At 36.0% G+C, this 23,584-nt stretch overlaps 1 protein-coding gene across 1 annotated transcript in view; it reads right to left on the bottom strand.

Moving 5' to 3' along the window:
* The window catches only part of LOC107160715, a gene marked incomplete at its 3' end in the record, with an annotated part of 116,588 nt that extends 112,623 nt beyond the window's left edge, over window positions 1–3,965 (bottom strand). Inside the window, 2 exon segments of the mRNA XM_048797566.1 lie at window positions 1,543–1,678; window positions 3,644–3,965. Coding sequence (XP_048653523.1) covers window positions 1,543–1,678; window positions 3,644–3,965 — 458 coding nt within the window.
* Between the last annotated feature and the right edge of the window lie 19,619 nt (window positions 3,966–23,584).

Here is a 23,584-nt window from a genome sequence, read left to right as displayed (position 1 = left end):
GACTCTACAAAATTGACACCATCAACTTTATTTCTCAGCAATACTTATGAGGTGAGTTCAAAGCCAAATAGAAAATATGGAGTGGAATTTGAGATTTTTTTGTTTTTTTGGGTAGGCTCAGGGCCCTATTATTATTATTTTTTTTGTTTTGCTTTTTTTTTTTTTAATTTAATGAGGCTAGATGGTATATGGCATTAAACTTGGTGGTTAAAAGCCTGGAATCTGGATGGTATCCAGACCTTCAGCTCTGCCACTTACCAGATGTGTGAGCTGGGCAAGTAAAGACCATTATGTACTTGTTGATTGATTGTGTGTCCTCCTCTGAGAAGTGTCTGTTCAGGTCCTTGGCCCATTTGTTGATTGGGTTATTTGTTATCTTATTGTCTAATTTTTTGAGTTCTTTGTATACTCTGGATATTAGGGCTCTATCTGAAGTGTGAGGAGTAAAAATTTGTTCCCATGATGTAGGCTCCCTATTTACCTCTCTTATTGTTTCTCTTGCTGAGAATAAACTTTTTAGTTTAAGTAAGTCCCATTTGTTGATTCTTGTTATTAACTCTTGTGCTATGGGTTGCCCTTCTCGGACTATTCCATGAAGACCTTAAAGGAGCGTACTACAGGGATACTGCCATATCGATGTTCATAGCAGCACAATTCACAATAGCTAGACTGTGGAACCAACCCAGATGCCCTTCAATAGATGAATGGATAAAAAAAAATGTGGCATTTATACACCATGGAGTATTACGCAGCACTAAAAAATGACAAAATCGTGGAATTTGCAGGGAAATGGATGGCAGTAGAGCAGATTATGCTACGTGAAGCTAGCCAATCCCTAAAAAACAAATGCCAAATGTCTTATTTGATATAATGAGAGCAACTAAGAACAGAGCAGGGAGGAAGAGCAGGAGGAAAAGACTAACATTAAACAGAGACCTGAGGTGGGAGGGAAAGGGAGAGAAAAGGGACATTGCATGGAAATAGAAGGAGACCCTCATTGTTACACAAAATTACATATAAGAGGTTGTGAGGGGAATGGGAAAATAAACAAGGAGAGAAATGAATTACAGTAGATGGGGTAGAGACAGAAGATGGGAAGGGAGGGGAGGGGGGATAGTAGAGGATAGGAAAGGTAGCAGAATACAACAGTTAGTAATATGGCATTATGTAAAAATGTGGATGTGTAACCAATGTGATTCTGCAATCTGTATTTGGGGTAAAAATGGGAGTTCATAACCCACTTGAATCTAATGTATGAAATATGATATGTCAAGAGCTTTGTAATGTTTTGAACAACAAATAAAAAAAATTTCAGAAGGAGGAAACACGTGAGGTCGGTTGGACAAATTCCATACCATGACTTCTTATTTCACATTTTTTTAATTGATTTGATCTTAGGAGCTCTGGTTTTAGCCAGAAATGTGTATTTTAAAAGAAAAAAAAAGACCATTTATACCCATCAAAGAGGTAATCAAAAGATGTGAGATGCCAAGGAAAGAGGTTCTTTCTCAAATCGAGTGCTTAGAACCAGACAGCATTTACCTGAGTAGGACTGATGAGAAGAGGGCTACTTTAGAAGATAGCACACGAATTGGGGTGGCTCCAGGTGGCAGGGAGAATGCATGTTTATCCCCCACAAATTGCTGTCTTCCTGCCTGACCCAGTGTGAATGTTTGGGCTGTAAGAAACAGAGAAGCCAAGTGGAGTTGGTTTAACCACATGAATAAGCTAAGTAAAGGAGATGTACAGGCTTCCTGCATATTCATTCATTCTCTCTCTCTCTCTCTCTCTCTCTCTCTCTCTCTCTCTCTCTCTCTCTAACTTCATTTTGCAGTATGGGGATTGAACCAGGATCTTGCATGTGCACTTTACCACTAAGCTACATCTCCAGCCCTTTTGGAAAGCATTTATATTGAGATATGGTCTCACTAAGTTGCATAGGCTAACTTTAAACTTGCCAACCTCCTAGCTCAGCCTTCCAATTAGCTGGGAATACAGGCATGTTCCACATCATCTGCCCAGGGCTCTCTCGTAAAGCAGATAAATTTTCTATTACCATTGTCTCTAGCAAGCTTCCCCCAAATATCCTGGGCTCTAATGGCTTATGAGAGGCCAGTGTTCTTGGGTAGAAATACTAGCTGCTATAAGTAGAAAGGGTAGTGCACTAGAGGATGTTACGCAACCCAAGAATCATTGGTAGGGCTGGAGAAAAGAACTTGAGGCTAAGCTTCAAAGAAAAATGCCCCAAACCACATAGAGGCTTGGCCAGATGAACTAAGGATGGCTTCTCCCTTGCTTCCCTGGAGTGCCAAGGGCCAGGAGTCTTCCCTTGCTTCAATTCCTACTGCTGTCAGCCCAGTGCTGCTTATACTAACTGATACAGAATTATCAGACTAAATGTGTTAGTGACTGGACAGCACTTGGAGCTGTGCTAGGCACCTTGTAGCTGCCCCTTTGATGTGATTTTGCCTCCTGACCCACTCTTTCAGCTGGTGGATTGGGTTGGGTTGATATGTAGAAGGGGACTCATATGCTCTGGCTCATATAGCAGAATTATTTCCTGGAGAGTGAACTATCTTGGAGGGTGAGTGGGCCTGCATTTTCTAACAGACATAACTATCATGTAAGCTGCTGTAGCCCAGGAAGACTCCAATAAAGGGGTAAATTGAACCTTAAAGGCTCATGATTTTACAGAACCTGACCCAGAAGAAGTAGACTATGCTGTCTTGTTCAACAGGATCAAACTCAGACTCAGGTTCAAATTCTGACTAACTATGAACACTTATGCAAGTTTCTTCATCTCCAGGACTGGAAGAATATATACCTTCAATACATTTTAGCTCCTCTTCTTTAGAAACAATTATTACGATTTCCCCTGGGAAGAAATGCCATGTGTCTTCTCCCTAACATCATGTGTATTCTATGTCCTCTATGCCATTCCATCGTACTTTGTATCAGCAAAATGTTACCCAAGGAGACTAGAGAATTCAATACAGTCTCATCGTTTTCTGGGTCCTGCCCAAAAAATGTCACAGGGAGGCCTTAGGAAATTCATGCAATGAAGCTGAAACATTTTATTGATAACAATTTTATCGAGATGGGGGAGGTATTGTAGCAGATGACTTCCTAGGTGTGTCTGTTTACTTTGGTGAACATTGGGGCCAGGGATGGGGTGGGGAGTGAAGACTGGGGCTAAGAGGCAGTGCACTTAGTGCAAGCAGGTAGAGGGCCTGGGGGTTGTCATGGAGGGCACTGGTTTGGGCTCCAGAGGAGCCCAGATTCCAAGGTGGGCTCTTGCCACTTCCTAGCTGTATGACTTGGAGCCCATTGTTTAACCTTGCCACGCCAATTTTTCCTCTGTGAAATAGGGAGGATGGTAATACCCTCTTAGGGCAGTTGTGAGGATCCAAGGGGTGTTGTTAAAGTTCTCAGCTGCTATGATTACTATTTTTACCATGGGGGCTGAGGCTCCCAGGTTCATGGCCTGGGCAGGCGCATGCACAAAAACACCCAATGGGCCACATGAGACTGAGGTGCCCATTGGGTGGCACCTGGGTTTTAATCCTTTAGGGTCACGGGGTGGGCGGAGTGGATTCAGGGATGGGGATATGGAGAAAAGGTCCCAAGAATGGCTAGTACTGACCCTCAGGCGCGGTGGGCAGTGTAAAGGGGAGGGGCCAAGCTAGTTCCAGGCTGGGTTTGCACAGTGGTGAGGGCGGAGTAGTGAGGGGAGGACCAAAGTCTCCCGAGATCTCACAGCGCTGGTTGCAGAGGAGACAGTCGGAGAGGTGAGCAGCGTGCTTTGCGCGGAGGTGGCGGCTGCGGCGGCTATTGGGGGCTGAAAAGGGTGAAAGCGGCAGAGACCCAAGCCCCTGGCAAGAAGAACGGGACAGGTGGGTGGCTAGATCTTTGGAGGCAGTCCAGCAGGGCCTGCGGCTGAAGCGGCGCCGCCTGGTCGGCGCCATACCGGACCATGCGGGGTGGGGCGGCTGGGCCTTGGGCCAGTTCCCCCTGGCCAGTCAGACCTCGCGCTCGGTGGGACCCCGGACCCGCCTCAGTATCCCAGGGCGGTGGGTTTGGCACTGCTGGCCATGGCTGGTTCACTTTGCTGTATGCCAGGCATTTAACTTGTTCACTTCCATGCTAGCGCTGCACAGAGAGGTGCAGCGCCCTGCCCAAAGTTGCACTGCTGGGATGTGGTGGGATGGGGCTTCCAATACCTGCACAGGCCTCTGCCCTTTTTTTGCCTCCGGTTCTTCTCGGAGCAGTGCTTGTAGCTGGTTTCCTGGGGTCCTGGTGGGGCTGCAGAGGGTGTGTCAGACCCACTCTGAAATTGGATGCAGCATGGTATGTGAATTCATTGGGAAAGGCTTTTTCCAAGCCTTTTGCCCAATTTCTGGATGGTCTTCTACTCCTAACCTGTCATTTGGTCCTGTGTGAGAGAGAAGAGGTGGGCTTAGAGTGACCTTTGTACACTAGGGGTGGGGTCACTAGCCCAAGGCTTGCTTCAGGCAAAAGAAAGTTTGATTCCCATTGAAGCACTTGATTCTAGCCTGGAACAGTTGGTTGTCAACCACAGAAACAAGGCCCCTATCTTTGGTTTTGAGCATTTGTAGAGCCCACTTCGCTACTGAGCAGTGAGGTTCCTAAACCTCACTGAGAACCTACCTACACACATAAGTGAAAGTGGGTATGATACTTTCACTTACATGTAAAAGAGAAATAAAGGGATAACAATGTATGATCTGCAGTGCTGTCTCACTTATAACCAGAACTTTCAGCTGTGGTGGAAGACAGCATGCTTTTGAATGCTTGCACCTGCTGCTAATGAAGGAGTTTGAGTTAGTTTAAAAAAAAAATAAAAAAAAGTATTAGGATCTAGTTCAAACAAGAAAATCAAAGAGGGAGATGAAGATGGAAACTAGGGAGAAAACACTTAGTGTTGGGATAACTTTATTTAAGCTAATAAAAAGGAAAGGCTAGATTGAAATAGGGATGACATGTCAAGGTCAATTACAGGGTGCTTCAGTCTACCCACAGGTCATACTATGGCCCTTCCATGGATCCCTTTACCCACTATGTCACTGGACATCCTTTGTGTCTTGTGCTTTGAGGTACTACTACTTGAAGGAACAGTAATGAGTTCCTTCAGTTGCTAGTAATAACAGTAAAATATTAACAAGATTGAAATTTTTGGATTCATTAAGGTGAGATTTATCTGCTATCTCATACTGTTGGCATATATACTACTCTATGTATACTCGTTGTAATTTTAAATTTATGTTGAGTTAATGTGTAGTGTAAAGAAATGAACACTAATTTTCAGACAGCTTCCTTTTTCTGCTGAATCATCCCTTACTATTTTGTCTTACATAATTACAGGGAAGCTGTGGGGTTTCCTATAAAAGCTTTAAATATTATGTCTTAAAGAAATGCTCATTTAAAGTGGGCTTGATTAAACCATTTTAAGATCAAAATTCTTGTGACCAGGATGAATCTTGATGATACAGATCCATCCCACCCAAGCATTGTGTGAAGCCTAGATCCTTGCTCCAAAACACTAAATGCCCCAGCATGTCCCCAAACTCTTTGATAACTAAAAATTTTTCTTAAGGACATTTCTGACTCTTTGAGAATACTATTAAGAACATATCCATTATCTACTTAATTTTAACAAGAAAGGGGTGACAAACAACTTTTTTCTAGGAATTTTTTTTTTTTTCTGAAGTGTCTGACATATAACATAGACATGGTCTTGGTTAGTGACACTTTTGTCAATTATTCTAGAATCTTGGGAGGCAAGGTTATTTCCTGTCACAAAATTTTGACTGTGTTTGATGGGAATTCACATTAGAAATGTTAACAAGTAAACACTAGAATCATTTTAGCAGTTTGATGTGAGAAAAGAGTTGGGCAGTGACAGCAGTGTGTACTATAGCAGGTCTGAGTTGAGCAGAATATACATTCATGTCATCACTTAGGGGCTGGGTTACTTACAGGGATTGGATTGAACCCACAGGCACTCTACCACTGAGTTATAGCCCTTTTTTCCCTTCTTGAAATGGGATCTTCTGAAGCTGTTGAAGCAGTCTCAAACTTGGGATCCTCCTGCTTTCCTAATTTCTTACTCCTTCAAATAGCTTTTTAAAAACAGATTATCATATCCTTTAACTTGATTGAAGGGGGAAAAAGCAATTTTTTGTGATAACCACACCAAGATTGCTTTTCAGCATCTAATTTCAGAGCAAAAAATCTATATAAAAATCTATTTAAAGCTTGTTTTTAAGTCTTATCTATAGGTGTCTCTTTCTCTTCTTTGTGTAAGTATTCTTTTTAACGTTTAAAAAATTTAATGTTAAAAAACTTTTTAAATGTTCTTTTGGTTAAAAGTTAAAATGACACAGCCATGCTTGGGAAAATCTGATTTCCGATGGCTTTGCCCCCCCCCTTCACCCCTCTTTTTTAGATAACCTCCTTTAATTTATTTCCCATAGATGTCAATTGTTTCCTTTTATAGTTGGAGAAATGCCAGTGTACTATATTCTTTTTATATAAACTGTAGCATAATATGTAACTAATTCTCTCCCATGGCTTTTTCTTTATATGCTCTTGAGATCTTTTCCTATTAGTATTTATTTAGAAAGAATATAATCTTTGTTTATAGAAAACACTTAAAAAAAAAAACAGCTGTGTTTAAACAACATCTATTAAGTGTCTTGTTTACTTAACCAGCCACCCTTGTAGGTATTTGGGTATTCTCTAGGTTTATCACAGACCATACTGTGGTGAAACAGCTTGTATATATATATCATTTTACATATGCAGGTACATCTGTGGGATGCATTCCTAGAAGTGGGATCACTGCGCCAGTGGGCAGGACATTTATGGTTTTGTTAAATACTTCCTTTCTTAAGTGTTGCACCATTTTAAACACCCAAAAGTACAGTTGCACCTCCTTATCCTTGGAGGATTGGATTGAGGACCTCTTAGTGGATACTGAGATTCAAGGATGCTTGAGTCTATTATATAAAAAGCATAGTATTTGCATATAACCTATACACATCTGCATACTTTTAAAGCATCTTTAGATTGCTTAAAAGACCTAATACAATATTAATGCCATGTAAATAGTTGTTACACTGTATTATTTAGGGACTAATGACAAGGAAAAAAGTTGGTATGTGTTCTGTATGATAATTTAAAAAAAATATTTTTACCTATGATTTTCAAATCCAGTCTTAATACCACAGATACAGGAGGGCAGATTGCAGTGTTTGAGAGAGTTCCTGTTTTTCTGGGGCCTTTCCAATGTACTGTGTGTTTACAACCCTTGAATTTGTTAACAGTTTGATAGATGAGAATTATCAATATAGAGTCATTTTAATATACATTGCTATCATTATTAATGAGGTTGAGCTCTTATGCTTAAAAACTAGTTGTATTTCTTTTCCTGTAAACTCTCTGTTCATATGTTTTTTCACATTTTTGTTTTGAATTGCTTTTTTTCCCTTATCAATTTCTAGAAATTTATAAATTGTAGAGATTAGCCCTATGTGATATAAATTGTAGTTTTTTCCCCAAATTTTCACTTATTTTTTATTTACCTTCACATATTTTGATATACAGAAGTCTTACATTTTTTTTCTTTGAATTCTACACTTTATATTACTCATTATGGTATCTTGATATTTTTTAAAATTTTTCTTTATTTCTATGTGGTGCTGAGGATTGAACCCAGTGCCTCACAAGTGCTAGGCAAGTGCTCTACCACTGAGCTACAGCTCCAGTCCAGGTATCTGGATTTTAAGTCACTGAAAGGCCTCCAAGATTTTTAGAATTTGCTCATGGTTTCTTTAAGTACTTTTGTGGTATGACTTTTATATTTAAATGTTCAAACTAGGATTTTTTCTGGTGTTCAGAATGATGCATAGGTTCAACTTTATCTTTTTCTGTGTGCCTGATATTTTCACCTGTTGCTTTTCGAGCCCTTCTTTGAATACTCTTATGGTATTGTTAACTTTTGGATGTATTGGGGTGTCTCTGGGGTTTGTATTCTATTAGTCTTTTTCTTCATACACCAGCATCACATTATTGGTTTTGTAAAAGTTTTAACATCTTAAAATTAGTTTCCCCTTGTTGCTTTTCATATTCCTGGGAATTCTTGCTTGCTTATTTTTCCATGAGTACTTTTGAACTATTTTGTCTCGTGCCAGAAAAACAAAAATCTAAACAAAATAAACATCAGATTAAATGTATACATTTAAAATCTATTTAACTTCTCTAAACTTTTTTTTTTCAGGTGCTAAGAAAGAATGTAAGACAGGAAAATAATTAAATATTTTCACTGTGGTGTTTTATAATTTTACATTTTAAAAATACTTTAATTATTATTATTATTTTTATTCTGCTTCTTTAAGTTGTAAAAGGGATATTGTTTTAGGAGTGTTTGAGTTCATAGAACCTGTGGGTGGTAAGGTAGATGCCAATAATGTGGGCTGTCTGAATAATGATGTTTGTCTTTCCCTATCTCTCTGACTCTAATATTTTAATTTCTATTATCTTGTCATTTTAATGTGTGGTTCTGAGAAGGAGGTCCTGTATTATATCTACTAGCAAAATTCAATGAATTCTTTCCTCTTAAATAGGAAGTTGAAAAGACTTGAAGTAATTTTGGTGATATAGAGGCACTTCTTTATCTTAAAAGTTTGTTGTGATTTTTTATTATAATAATTAGAAAAAAATTCTACCCATAAAAACAACATAATGACAAAAGTAAGCCCTCAATTCCTTCACAAAGAAATGGCCACCATTAACTCACTTTTGGAAACTTATTGATGGATATGAAAGCATATAGAAGACTTTAAATAAATAGCAGTATAAAAGACTTTAAACAAATAGAACTTTCTCTCTATATGAAGCTATGTGGTCATTTTTAATACGTTAAATATATCTCATTTTTGTGAGTTGAAACTGATGTGCATAATCATGGGTGATCATTTAACTGGCTGCCTAGTTTTATTTTTTTAATTATTTTTTTATTTGTCAGTAGATCTTTTTTTATATATGCAGTGCTGAGAATCAAACCCTGTTCTTCACAGGTGCCAGGCAAGTGCTCTACCACCGAGCTACAACCCCAGCCCTCACTGCCTAGTTTTCCATCATTTAGAGGCATCATACTTTATCTATCTACTCCTTTGATAACCATTTACATTTTTACTTGTTTTTCTTTCTGTGAATAATGGTACGTTGATGATAGTATACTTACTCATTTATCTTCTTAGAGGTATAACTGCCAGGTCAAACATTATATATGTTTTAAATATTGATAAATATGGCTAAGCTGTTATCTGTAAAAACTATCCCCTTCAATGTCCATGAGAATCTTATTTTCAAAACCCTTGCTCATACCAAATTTTGTTAATCTTCTTAATCTTTGCTAATCCAATAGGGAAGAAAAAGTACATTTTTGAGATAACATGTTTTTAATTGGTATTGGGGATTTAACCCAGGGGCACCTCATCAGTAAATTAGATTCCCAGGACCTTTTATTTTTATTTTATTTTTTTATTTTGAGACAGGGCCTCCCTAAGTTGCTGAGGCTGTTCTTGAACTTGTGATCCTCCTGCCTCAGTCTCCTGAGTTTCTGGGATAACAGGCGTGTTCCACTGTATTCAACTATTGAAGGAAACTTTGTGTTATTCAAAGATTTCTTTCATTCAATATTATTATAAATAGAGAATTCTCTCCTTAAGAACATACTTGTGACTCTTATGTGTCAGATATTCTTAGGCATAAATGTGATGCAAATATTTAAATATATTGAGTTGTTTTTTTTGTCTTTTGCCTTGATTTTAATTCATTATTAATATTTGTAAACTTGAGGGTTAGGGATGTGGCTCAAGTGGTAGTGTGCTAGCCTGGCATGTATGAGGCACTGGGTTCAATCCTCAGCGCCACATAAGAATAAAATAAAGATATTGTATCCACCTAAAAAAGAAATATTAAAAAAATATTGAAAACTTGATCAACCAGGTATAATTGTTTTGAATACAGAATGTTTTCCTCTACAAAGAGCAGTACTTTTGTGTTTTATTCACCTGAAGAGAAGCCTAAAGTAACTTTCAAAATAAATTTCTTAACAATTTTCAAACATGGATACCAATGGCTGAATAGCATACAGAATATTATTTCCATAATTGGTTGATAATATAGTGTTTTTGAGTCATATAAACTATGTGATTGTGTGTTCATGTGTAAACCTATGTGTATTAAACCTATGTGTATTTCTTCTGTACAAAAGGTTTTATCACTTCCTTATGTAAATATGATTTTTAATTTTATGTTTGCTTTAGATTTTATTTCAATCAAGTAAGAGTTACATATAAGGATGGCCTCACATGAAGCAGATTCACAACTTTTCATTGACCTACTGTTTATTCTTTGGCTTAATAAAAAATCATTAAACTCTCTTCTATATATAAAGTACATCTCAATTGCCTTTCCTGAGGGGGCTTTTGTTTTCACTTCAATTAACCTTGTCTACAGATTACCTTAAGGTTGGGACCATATGGTCCAACTGGTGATTAATTCACCAGTTTTTATTCAGCACTGAATACCTACCTACCTGGTGGGCATCCACAGACACCCAAATCATTATTTACTTATTTGTTTAATTTTTTGGTACTGGGGATTTAATCTAGGGGCACTTTACCAGGGAAACACATCTCCAGCCCTTTTGTTTATTTATTTATTTTTTATTTTGAGATAGGGTCTTGCTAAATTGCTTAGGGCCTCACTAAGTTCCTAAGGCTGGCCATGAACTAAGGATCCTCCTGCCTAAGCCTCAATGTCCCAATGGTTGATATGTAGTTATTATTAGGTTAAAGATGTGAAAATGAATACCCATACATTTTAATTTAGAGAAGACTAGCATAGTTTCATTTAATTTAGATGTGCATAACTCTATGGCACTTGCTACTATTTCATTTGATGGTACTATGTTTCAAAATTTGATTTGGACTATATTCTAGTTAATTTTTAAAATCACATAAGCCATGTATTTTAAATCTTTTTTTTTTTTTTTCATTATGGGCAGAGTAAGTATTTAAACTAGGTATGCTGCTGGATCTTGTTTAAGATCTGTTTATGTTTCCCAGTATAGACATGGCAATATTTTTCACAATATGTTGTTTGAAAATAAGGATAAAGTAAATACCCCCACCAAATAAAGTAAATGTAATTGTATGGTTCACATTTTTTAAAATAAAAGCAGAGAATTGCCAGTATTTGAGTAGAATGAATAAGTCTTTGTCTGGGACCTGTCTGTGAAGTTTTTCTGACTCCTAAACCAGTTTTTGACAGCTAAAGTAAACAGAGAAATGGAAAAATTAATGATCTAATAAATTTAACCAGTGTTTTATTCTGTATTTTATATAGTTTATTTCTATTGGAATACAGGATTCTAAAGAATAAATGTAACTAGTTTTAAGTAGTATTATTGCAGAAGCAATTTTTCATGTGAAAATCTTAAAATCAAATAATCCTCTAGCAATTTTTATTTGCACTTTAGTTTGCCTAGCAATTGTTTCTTTTTTTGATATTAATTTTTTAGTTGTAGTTGGACACAATACCTTTATTTTATTGATTTATATGTGATGCTGAGTATTGAACCCATGGCCCTGCATGTGCCAGGCAAGCACTGTACCACAGAGCCACAACACTAGCCCCTAGCAATTGTTTCTTAATACATAGTACAAAATTAAATAAAGGCAGACTTGAAATTATTGAGTCTTCATTATTGGGCAAAATTAATGAGGTTTTCCTGAGGTTTTCCTTCTGGGATCTTATTGTGGCTAATGATGTAATCTTATTTGTTTTCTAAAATATTGAAGTTTGAGGTTTTTAAATTTCTTTTCTTTGTGGCAGTAGAGGAATTTGTTTATACAGTGCCTTTTATTTTACTGATGAGTTCATTTTTTTATTGTGTGCCCTAAAGCCTACTAAAAATATTCCTGGAAAGTGAAGGATTAAATAGAAGTTGTAATTAAAATGAAGGCTTTATCCTTTATTTCTCCTGTTAGCTGCATTTGTTAAAATTTTTATACTACATTTAAATAGATATTAAGATGTTATTACAGTGCTGGGATTGTGGCTCAGTGGTAGAGTGCCTTCCTGGCATGTGTGAGGCACTGAGTTTGATCCTCAGCACAAAAATCAATCTATCAATCAATCAATCAAACAATCAATCTATTATGTTCTTCTACAACTATCAAAAAAAAAAAAGACTTCATTACATATTACATGGGTTGGATTTTGTGCATTTGAAACAGTTTCTTCCTATATTAGGCATAAAGCTTAGTTTAGACTGGCATAGTAAGTGATCATTTGATTGGAAAGTTCGGTAGACAGAGAAGTTCAGTCTTCCTGTGCAGAATTTGAGACTTTGTACTCTTTGAGATAAAACAGCTTTGCAATCAGGGTGGTAGTACTGAGCTGCAGTGGGAGGAGAGATGCCAAGTGCTGGTGTACAGTGTAGATGAGAGCCACTCAGGGTTTCCTTCTGTGGACTCTGCAACTGACCAGATCTCCCCAAGGGGCACTGTTAACTCAAAGTCTTATGAGTGGAGTTTTAGAAAGGAGAGGGAATAACAGTAGCTTTGGGGCACAAGGTCCATAATGAGTTCAGAGCTTAGTGAAACTCCCAAAGTTCTGAACATGCCATCCCCCTGAGAAATTTCCTTCCTCCTAACCCTGAAAGTTTTGTCCAGTGTGTGACATAATGCAAATTTGTGTGGAGCTAGGCAGAGCAAGTCTATTACTACAGAGTCTAGATGCTGTCTTTAATTGGACATCCAGCATGGGAATATGGCTGAAAACCACTATCCCCTTCCCCAAACCTTATCTATTGCAGTGCAATTGGAAATTCACACAAGCTTTTCCTTCTTTGGTTTGTTTAGAGAGGACACCTAGGTGCAGGTTGTGTTTGTGTATGTTAAACCCCCTGTGTTTTGTTTTAGATATATTTGAGTCTGTTCTAATATAACAAATTTTCAGTCTGAACATTCAAGAAGCCATCACTCAAACATTAATTGCTGTCGATGAGAAAGTATATCTTCCCACATCTTTTCTTGGTGCTTGAAACCATCCCACTTCTTTTTCTTTTACCTTAAAAACAGATTACTGACACTTGGAAATTATATTGCATCAATCTTTATGGAAAGATTACCATATTACCAGATTATTGGACTGCAAAATAGGCATTTCTTTCTAATAGAGTGTTTCTCTCCATTTCTTTCTGTCTCTCAGTTCAGTACTTTTAAATACCTTTTAGGTGAATAAATGCTTTGTTTCATGCTGTGATTTAATATTTTTAGAGTCTTTATTGATAGCTTTTCAAAAAACCTCTGTGGGAGGGGAATGGAGGAGGAAGATTATTCATTCAATGTGAAATCTTCATAGATCTTTAGATGTTTACAAGGTAGAAGGATGGCCAATATTAATTACCCCTATTTTGGTATAAATTCTGAAATGAGTATTTGCTGTGAAGAGTTGTGAACAGTGAGGAATTTGGTGGTGGGCTGTGGATTGAGCATTGCACTGTGCTCTTTGTGTGCAATATTACTTCATTTTGTTCTCAAAACAACAAGGACTTGGTAAAATTGTGAAATTTGTCCTTGGGCATGTAGCTAGCAGGTTTAAAAAAATAAAAACAAAAAATTATCACTTGAATTCAGATTTTTCTATCTCTAATTTCCAGTGCTTTCTTATGCATACAAAGAAGGGTATTGGTAGAATCTTAGAAAGTTGTATTCGACTTCAGAGGCTGCAACAGGAAGATCAATAGTATGAGGCCAGCTTCAGCAACTTAAAGAGACCCTGTATTAAAATAAAAAGGTCTGGGGGTGTAGCCCCTTTATAGTACATCCATGTGAAATTCTATCCTCAGTTCCACAAAAAAAAGAAAAAAAAGAAGAAAGTTGTTAGACTGTTTGCATTGTTTTATTATAGATAATGGAAATATTGAAAAGACTGACAATAACTCTATCCTCTCACCACCCCTGCCCTCATTCATACTATCCTTTTTATTTTTAATGTTCCTCAGCATCAACTAATGAACTCTAGGAGCATGACAGGGTGTCTGGCTCATTGTGTTCAATACAACATAGGCTTGTTTAATTTAGCAGCACTCCAAAATAAAAGGTTCATGCTGCCAAGTACAAACAGACCTTCTGTGGGATGTTAGTTTGGTTATAGGAGAGTATGCTTGTTTTTCCTTGCTATGTGCTAATAAAGAAGCTGGCAGATTTTTTTTTTATGAGTATACAGGATTTTGACTTTTTTTTATATCCATGTAATTGATAAGAACTGGATAGTCTTAATAAACATTTTTCTTTTTGTAGTCTTTTGTTAGTTTCATTCTGTAACCTGCCAGCTAATTGTGAATTGCATGCTCTTTTGTTCTTTGCTCTTTTTACATTGGATCTGGTTTTGTGATTGGTTGCAATAGGGATTTATTGGTAGGAACATAGATTATTTCCCCATTTGAACAGATTGTATGTTTTTATAACAGATTATTCTGTCACAGGCAGAGTGATTCACCAGAGCCTTGTGCAGAGGTGTTACTATATGACTTTGTGCAGCCATTTAAAAAAAATAACAGCTTTATTGATATATAAGTCACATTACCATCAAGGTCACTCCTGAAATGTGCACTTCACTGAGTTTTAGTATATTCACATAGTTGTGTGCCTACCCTGCTGTCTAGTTCTGAAACACTTTTGTCATCTTCAAAGAAGAGCCATACCCTTTAGTCATCACTCTCCACTCACTCTTGCTCCATGTAGCTATAAATCTCCTTTCTCTCTTTGTGGATTTACTTGTTCTGGACATGTTATAGAAATGTAATCATTCACTATATGGCCCTTTGTGTCTGGCTTCTTAGCCTGTTTTTGAGGTAGCACATAACAGAACTTTATTCCTTTTTTATTGCTAAATAGTGTTCTGTTATATGGATACACTTCAGTTTGTTTATCCATTTATCAGTTGATGGATATTTGGGTGACTTGCACTTTGTGGTTCTTATGATCATGCTGCTGTGAATATTTTTGTTTTTGAGTTGACTTATGTTTTCTTTTGGGTAGATACTTAGGAGTGAAATTTATTGGCCATAAGTAACTGTGCCAGACTGTTTTATAAAGTGACTCTACCATTTTACATTCCCATCAGCAATGTTTGAAGATTCCATTTCTCCATATCCTTGCCAACACTTTGCCATGGTATTTTTCCATAGTAGTCATCCTAATGGGTATGAAATGGCATCTCATTGTGGTTTTGATTTGGATTTCCCTGATAACTAATTAAATTGAATATTTTGATGTACTTGTTAGCTATTGTTTATTTTTCTTAGACAAATGACTCTTCAGATTTTTTGCCCATTTTAAAGTTGAGCTGTTCTTTTCTTGCTCAGATGTAATAGTTCTGATGTATTCTGGATGTACTCTTATCAGATATGTGAAGTATAAAATTTTTCTTATTCTATAGTCTTTTCACATCTTATGAAGCATGTAGATTTTTTGTTGGAGTCTAATTTACCAGTTTTTTGTCTCCTTATGCAGTTTCTCTGAAATTTTCTATAAGTTATAAAAAACCACAACAGACCTTATTTCTCAAATCTCTCATTAATTTTTTTTTCTACAGAAATAATGGTCATTTCATTAACACAATGGTTAATGAAATGGGTTAGAGATATTAAAAAAAAAATTTAATATGGGTCAGAGATATTTAAAAAAATTTTGTGCTTTCAAATATTTTCATGAAATTTAATGGGAGGAGCCCAATGGTTTAGAGATATTAAAAAAAAATTGTGTTTTCAAATATTTTCATGAAATTTAATGGGAGAAGCCCAAGATTTCAAACCTAGTATCTAGTGCCCTTTTTAAAATCAGAAAATGTCTTTGAGTGTTCTGCTTAGCTCAGAATGCACATATTATTCTGTAAATATTTATAGGTGTCTAATGTATTCTGAGGACTTGACTGGGCTTGGAGATCCAGGGATGCTGGGAACATGGTCCTGTCCTTAAGAAACAAGAGGTCATGTGCCAGGCTACAGATTTCTACAGAGGGTAGTGGCACCAGTGGAGGATAAGGGGCACTGTCTGGGTGAGAAATCCTCACAGGGAGTCAGTGCTGGTGCTCTGTCTGCAGAGATGCATGGATGATCAGAACCTTTTGTTATAATCTTTGATTCTTCCTTTCAGACACTTGCTGCTTTATGTGTTGTGTACATTGGCACCAGTTATCTGTAACAGCAATAATTATGGATATGGATGTAATGAAATGTATACATCATTGTGATGACTTTGATACCTAGAAGCAAACCTAAAGAAAGCCACTTTTCTTTGATTTCTTCAGGTTTTCAAGAATGGGAACTTCCTACTTACTAATTAATTCAGTGTGGTGGATGTGGATATCTGAGGTCCAGCCCAAAGCCAAGCAGTTCTGGGTAGTCAGAGCTAAAATGTGAATCAAGGAGGAACAGCTGTTTGGCTGGAGAGAAGATTGTGTATAGAGAGTGGGGTGAGTCCTGTTAAAGATTTTAGATCTTTCTTTAATAATGCAGAGCTATTGATGAGTTTGGGTGTGTGGGGGGAACATGGTTATTCCTGTTATTGTATCACAGATGGTGGTTGTGAGGACTAGAAATAAGAGAATCGTGGGGCTGTTGGATTAGTCCAGATAAGCGCCAATGAAGATCTGAGCTAGTGTACTGATGGTTGAGGTGGATACATGGACTGGAAATTTTTAGAACGTGCAAATCTGGATGCTTGGCTGCAATCAATCATCATAAGTTAAAAGGAGGATTACTAATGAAGAAAGATTTCTGAAGAAGGTTTCAAAGGAATGAAGTGCCACAGAAGCCAGCATGATTTTAGGCCCTTGGGGTTAAAAGTGACAGAGCAGGGGTCATCCTCAGGCTCTCCAACAAGAGGGAGGAAAGAGTGTCTCCTCCCAGCTGTGCTTTTTAAAATCCCAAGAGCACTTTTTTTTATGTATGTATATTTTTTAGTTGTTAATGAACTTTATTTTGTTTATTTTATGTGGTTCTGAGAATCAAATCTGGTGGCTTACACATGCTAGGCATGTTCTCTACCACTGAGCCACAACCCCAGCCCCCAAGATTACTCTTAGGCTTGGTTTTATTGCCTCCTGCTATAGCAGAAGCTTTGCTAGGAACTCCCTGTTATCATCACTAGCATTCCCAGAATTGGGGAAGCATTGTGGAGCAGAGCCATCTGTTTGTTTTTCGTAATTCAAGCTGGCTTGGGCAGTTATTAAGATTTGAAGCAGAAGGTTGAGAATACCTCAGAAGTTTGTGGCCTGAATAGCCTGTGATGATAGCATTTCTGTGCAAGATCAAGGTTCACAAGTAAGTAGACTAGAATGCAGGAAGTAAACCGAGTTCACTTTTAGACCACCTTAGTTTGGGATGTGACTGTCCAGATGTTATGTTCCTGTGACTATTCACTTGACACCATTCACTAATAGAAGCCTCTCTAGGGACTGGTTATTTTCTTTGCTATGACTTCCAGAGTCTAGCATTACTGTACTTGGCACATCTGTGAATGAATGCATATAGGTGGCCATGCATAGCAGGCACAGGATGGATCATTTTATCAAGAAATATAGATTTAGGAGCCCTGTGTAGAGCTAGATTGTTGATAAGTCTTGAGATTTATTTTTATTGGCTAAAAGACTTTTATGAAAGTTCAGCTGTGGTGTAGACCTGTAATTTTCATGTCTAAGTAACAAAATTGTGCCTTTTTGCCCTGCCTAGAATTTAATGCCAGTAATTATCTGTTGATAATCCTGAAAGTGATTTTGTGTGTGTGTGTGAGGGGCAGATTAGAATCAGACTTGTGATAAATTGGGAAATGAAAGTGATAAGGCAGAGAAACTCTATTTTCTTTTAAGAATAACTGAGTTATAGGATGAAATCTTGGAAGTGATTTCAGATTACTCCTGTAAACTCTCACAAAAGATGTTTATAAAACAGTTGGAACAATATATATTGTACTAAAAAAATGTGCTGTGATCTACTCCAGAGATACAAATCAGGGAACTTAATAAATCAGGTCTTATTTGTGAATGGAAAGGACTGAAAATTCACCTTAAAAGTAAGAATTCAGTTGATATCAATATTGTGTATTCTGAGTAGCAGAAGTTAATGTAGTTCCATTTCTTATTCAAAAATAAAATGATTACAGATTTCAGATTTTGGCATTTGAACTCTGACTCCTGATTCCTGTCTCTTAATAGTTATTGGAATACCAGTCTAGAATGGAATTCAACTTTGATATTTTTACTCTTTAATTTTGAGATGACTGTGCTTCTAATTCTGTCTTCACTCCATATTCAGTAAAGCCAAAGTATTTTTAGCTTGGGTATGCCATAATTTTTATTATTTAAATTTCATAAAAACATAATTGTGTTTATATAAATTAGTAATATTACTCTCCTACTTGGGAGAGTCTGCTTGTTTCTTTAAAAATTTAAGGAAAAAATATAGTTATATTAACTTAGAGGCTAAATATTTTTGTCCTACCACCCTCATATAACACAATGTCATAGTCAGTTGCATATTTGTTTGTCCCTTAGTGTATGTGGGAAATTGGCTTCAGAACCCTCCTTGGATGCCAAAATCTGCAGATGCTAAACTCTCTTATATAAAATGAAATAATATTTGCATGTAAATTATACCCATTCTTCCAAGTACTCTCTATCATCTCTAAATTATTTACAATGTCTCATATAGTATAAATATGGTGTAAATAATTGTGATGTTGTATTACTTAGGGAATAATGACCCTCCAAAAAGTCTGTACATGTTCAAAACAAAAGCATGTTTTTTCTCAAATATTTTCTATCTGAAGTTGGTCAAATCCATGCATGTAGAACTCTGGAATATAGAAGACCAATTTTTAAAATGTTTATTTCTTTTTTTAGTTGTAATTGGACACAATACATTTATTTATGTTCATGTGGTGCTGAGGATTGAACCCAGGTCCTCGCATGTGCTAGGTGAGTGCTCTACTGCTGAGCCACAACCCCAGCCCACCAATGTGTTTTTAACATTTATGTTTATTGTCTCAAATCTTCCTATTCCCTGCAGTATATGTGAGTCTTTTAAAAAATTTTACTTATTTTTTTTTTGCCAAAAAACTTTCAGATGCAGCAGTGTCTTTTAGCAAGTTATAAAAGAAATTTCTAGGAATTCAAATTAAGTTATATCCTCTCAGCTTTTTAAATTACTGTAAGATACAGTGGTTTTCTTCAAATTAAAATGCTACAGGAGGGCAGTAATTGACAGTGGAGGTGTCAAGAGGAACCATAAATTGGCCCTTAGCTTCAATGTAACTCAAGCTGTAGCAGTTGTTATTTCACAATATTAATTACAATCAGTATCAGAGATGAGATGTAACGTTTCATAATTTTAATTATAAGTGGTTAAATGTCTTTGCTTTTTTTCAGCAATTTACCTAAAGCAAACCATTTTCATTTGTAAAACTCCAAAAAATCAATAAATAGAAGATGCAATAACTGAATACTATGGTTGTCTTCATCTTTTGTTTAGTGGATATTGCTTCTCAGTGAAGATAAGAATACTTGGATATTGTGCTTGCAGAACTCATTGTCTAGATTCCATGGTTACTGAACACTCAGTATTAGTAGTGTTTAATGTAGATATGAATTTGGGTATGATGTGTTTGAAAGACATGTAGAGAAATCATGTCAGTCCAAATTCATTAAAATCCCATTGTTTAGCAAAATTGTACCTTTGAGAACACAAAACATGACAGTTTTGAAGAATCTGAACAAATTTAGAAGAAGAGTAGGTTTTTAAGGGAATCTGAAGCACATACCATCCACAGTTACCACTAACAAGTGATTTTTATAGATTTTCAGGTGCCTGGAATGAGTTCCTGGGTTCTTTTTTTAAATTATTCATTAGTTGTAATCAGTTATACATGACAGAAGAAAATGCTTCAATTCATTGTACACAAATGGAGGAGATGTTGGGTTCTTTTAGATAAAGAACCTTAAAGGGTAGTATCATTGTAAGGGAAAAAGATAGTGGAAGGTTTTCAAATGGCTGCCCTTGCTATGCTGTAAAAGGTCTTGTATATTATGGCAGAGCTATGGATGGTTTTATTTGTGATGAATAATTAACCTTGTATCTTCTATAGGATATAGTAATTTCCATTCTTGGTCCAGTTAGCTGAGTTCAGTAATGAAGAATATGCTGTTACAGAATATTATCTTTGATACCAGCTGTTAGAGGATTTACTTAAAACTTCCTATTTGTTATTGGTATTTTAAAAAATAATAATTTGGGGTCTGTCTTTTCACATCCTTTTATATTTCTAAGCCAGAATGACTACTTAGAGCTGGCAGACTCCATACTTGCTGTGTGTGGAAGTAATTTTAAATCTTTGTTCTGAGTTCACTTAAGATATGAGAGATACTTGTCATTTTGGAATTCTAAGCTGTTAGTATACAGTTCTTCAGTCATGTTATTGAAATTTATTATTTTAACCTTTAATTAGAAGAGTCACTGTTCTTGGCTGTCTGTGGTCTGTTTCCATTGCTATTCTTTCATCATGTGATTTAAGCGTTGCTAAACCTTACAAATTATTCCAAAAGACACATGGAATTACTTTGTAATTTGGTACTGTCCATTCTGCATAAAATCCAGCCCTTTTAACCATAACATACAGAGAGCACTTGTGCAGTAAACATTTATTTGAATTAATGAATTGCTTTAGGGCTGCTTTCAAACGTAGTGTTTTCAGTATTCAGTGACTGAGCCTTCAGTACTGGTAGTTTAGCTAAACATTCAGACTTCATTTGAAGCCAGTAAACAGACAACTGTGCAATCCAGGGAGATCAATTTTTTAACTTTTCTATCCAATAGTAATTTAGTGTTTTTTAAGAGAGAGAGAGAGAGAGAGAGAAAGTTTTTTAATATTTATTTTTTAGGATTTGGTGGATACAATATTTATGTGGTGCTGAGGATCAAAGCCAGCACCCCGCACATGCTAGGTGAGCACGTTACCACTTGAGCCACATCCATAATCCAGTAATTTACTTTTACAGTTGTGTTTATATAGAGTAAATGTCAAAGGAAAAGGTGTATTTGAAGCAGTTACATGACTAAGTTTGCTACAGGAAAAATTTTCGGTATGCTAATGGAAAAGGGACAATTTAAATTGATATTATATAATTCAGGTAGCCCTTTTTAAAGACAGTTTTATTTAGGTATAATTGATATCCAGTAAACTTCATGTTTAAAGTGTATGATTTAATCATTTTTGACACATGTTCACACCCAAGAAACCATCATAACAATGAGGAGAATGAAAAGATCCATCACCCCCCCAAATTTCTTTGTTTTTCTCTCCTCATGATCCTCTGTCCCTTTCTCTGGACAACCACCAACCTACTGATCTGCTGTCACTATAGGTTAGTTTACTTATTCTAGGGTTTTATGTAAATGAAATTATATCACATGTACTCTTTTTTTTTTTTTTTTTGGCTCTTTCACTCAGTGTAATTATTTTGAGATTTGTCTCTGTTTCTGATTATATCAGTTGTTTATTCTTTTGAGGGCTCAAAGTATTCCATTGTATGGATGTATCTGTTCAACATTGACAGCCATTTGGGTGTTTCCAGCTTTTGGCTCTTAGAACTAAATATATCTGAACAACTGTATTACAGATCTTTTTGTGGATTTATGCTCCCTTTTCTCTTTGGAAAATACCCAGAAGTGATATAAGTAGACCATGTGGTAGGGTAATTTTAATTTTTAAAACTGCAAAACTGCTTACCAAGTTATCATTTCCTTTTACATTCCTACCAGCAGTGAATGAAGAATCAGTTGCCCCAAGTCTGTATCTTAAATACTTACTGTGGTAGTCTTTTTAAATTTTATTCCTCTAATAGATACATAGTATTACCTCATTGTGATTTTTAAAAATTTTTTTTAGTTGCAGATGTACACAATACCTTTATTTTATTTATTTATTTTTAATGCAGTCCTGAAGATTGAACCCAGTGCCTCATATGTGCAAGGCAAGTGCTGTGCCACTGAGTCACAGCCCCAGCCCCTCATTGTGATATTAATTTGTATTTTCCTATCTGCTGCTGCTGATGATGAGCATATTTTCACATGCTTATTTGCCATTCTTTGGTAAAGTATCAAATCTTGTATACTATTATTTATTGGGGTATTTGGTTTTCTTATTTATTAAGTTTTAAGAGTTCTTTATATATTCTGGATACAAATTCTTTATCAGATTTATGATATTTTATCCCAGTCTGACATGTTTTACATTCCCCTAGCAGTGTCTTTCAAAGAACAGATGTTCTTAATTTTGATGAAATTCAATTTACTAATTGTTCTTTAATGCACTTTTGGTATAATATCTAAGAACTCTTTGCCTAACCCCAAGTCACAGAAGCTAGCTCCTGTTTCTTTGAGGAGGTTTATTGTTTTAGGTTTCACACTTAGGAATATGACCCATTTTGAGTTAATTTCTGTATGTGGTATAAGGCAGGGGTAAAAATTCATCAGTTATTGTATATGGGTATTTAGTTCCAGCACCATTTGTTAAAAATGAACATTGTCTCTTTGCTGAATTGCCTTTGTACCATTGCCAAAATAAGTTTTCTGTGTACATGGGTCTATTTTGGCCTCTATTTTGTAGCATGATCTACTTGTTTATCTTTATATCAGTACCACATTGACTGAATTACTTTACCTTTGTAATAGTGTTTGTCTTATGATTTTTTTTTTTTTTTGCAAAGTTCTTTGGACTGTTCTGGGTCCTTTGCATATGCATTGGAAGTTTATAATCAGCTTACCGGTTTATACAAAACAGCCTGCTGGGATTCTGAGATATTGGATCTATGAATCAACTTGGAGAGAATTGACTTCTTAACATCATTGAGTCTTGCAACAAATGAACATGTTATTTCTTCCCATTTGTTTAGATTTTCTTTAATTTCTCTCAGCAATCTTTTAAAGTAGAAGTCTTGCATATCCCTTTCAAATTTGTCTTAAATATTTGACATTTTTGGTATTATTATAGTATGTTTAAAAAATTCAATATAAAATTTTTCATTACTAACATAGAACAGCAATTCAGTTCTGTATCTAGCTCTTGTATCATGCAACTTTGCCAAACTCACCTTCTAGCAGTAGCTTTTTTTGGGGTATATTTCATTAGATTTTCCTATATAGATAATCTCATCATTTAAAAATATAGTTTGAATTCTTCCTTTCTCACTTGAATGTCAATTTTTTTTTCTTGCCTTATTAAAGTAAGCAGAATCTCTGGTATATTGTTGGATGGAAATGATGGGAGTGGTCCTCCTTATCTTGTTCCTTATATTAAAAGAAAAAACATTCAATCTTTTTTAAATTATGTGTGCTGTTAAATATAGGGTTATTTTGTGGATTCCTTTTATCAGAATGAGACTATTGTATTCCTAAGGTTTTTAATGTTGTTGTTTTTGAACTAAGAAT

This window comes from Marmota marmota, unplaced genomic scaffold (assembly GCF_001458135.2).
Source record: "Marmota marmota marmota unplaced genomic scaffold, marMar, whole genome shotgun sequence".
NCBI classification, from domain to species: domain Eukaryota; kingdom Metazoa; phylum Chordata; class Mammalia; order Rodentia; family Sciuridae; genus Marmota; species Marmota marmota.
This window is presented reverse-complemented; position numbering and strand designations above follow the sequence as displayed.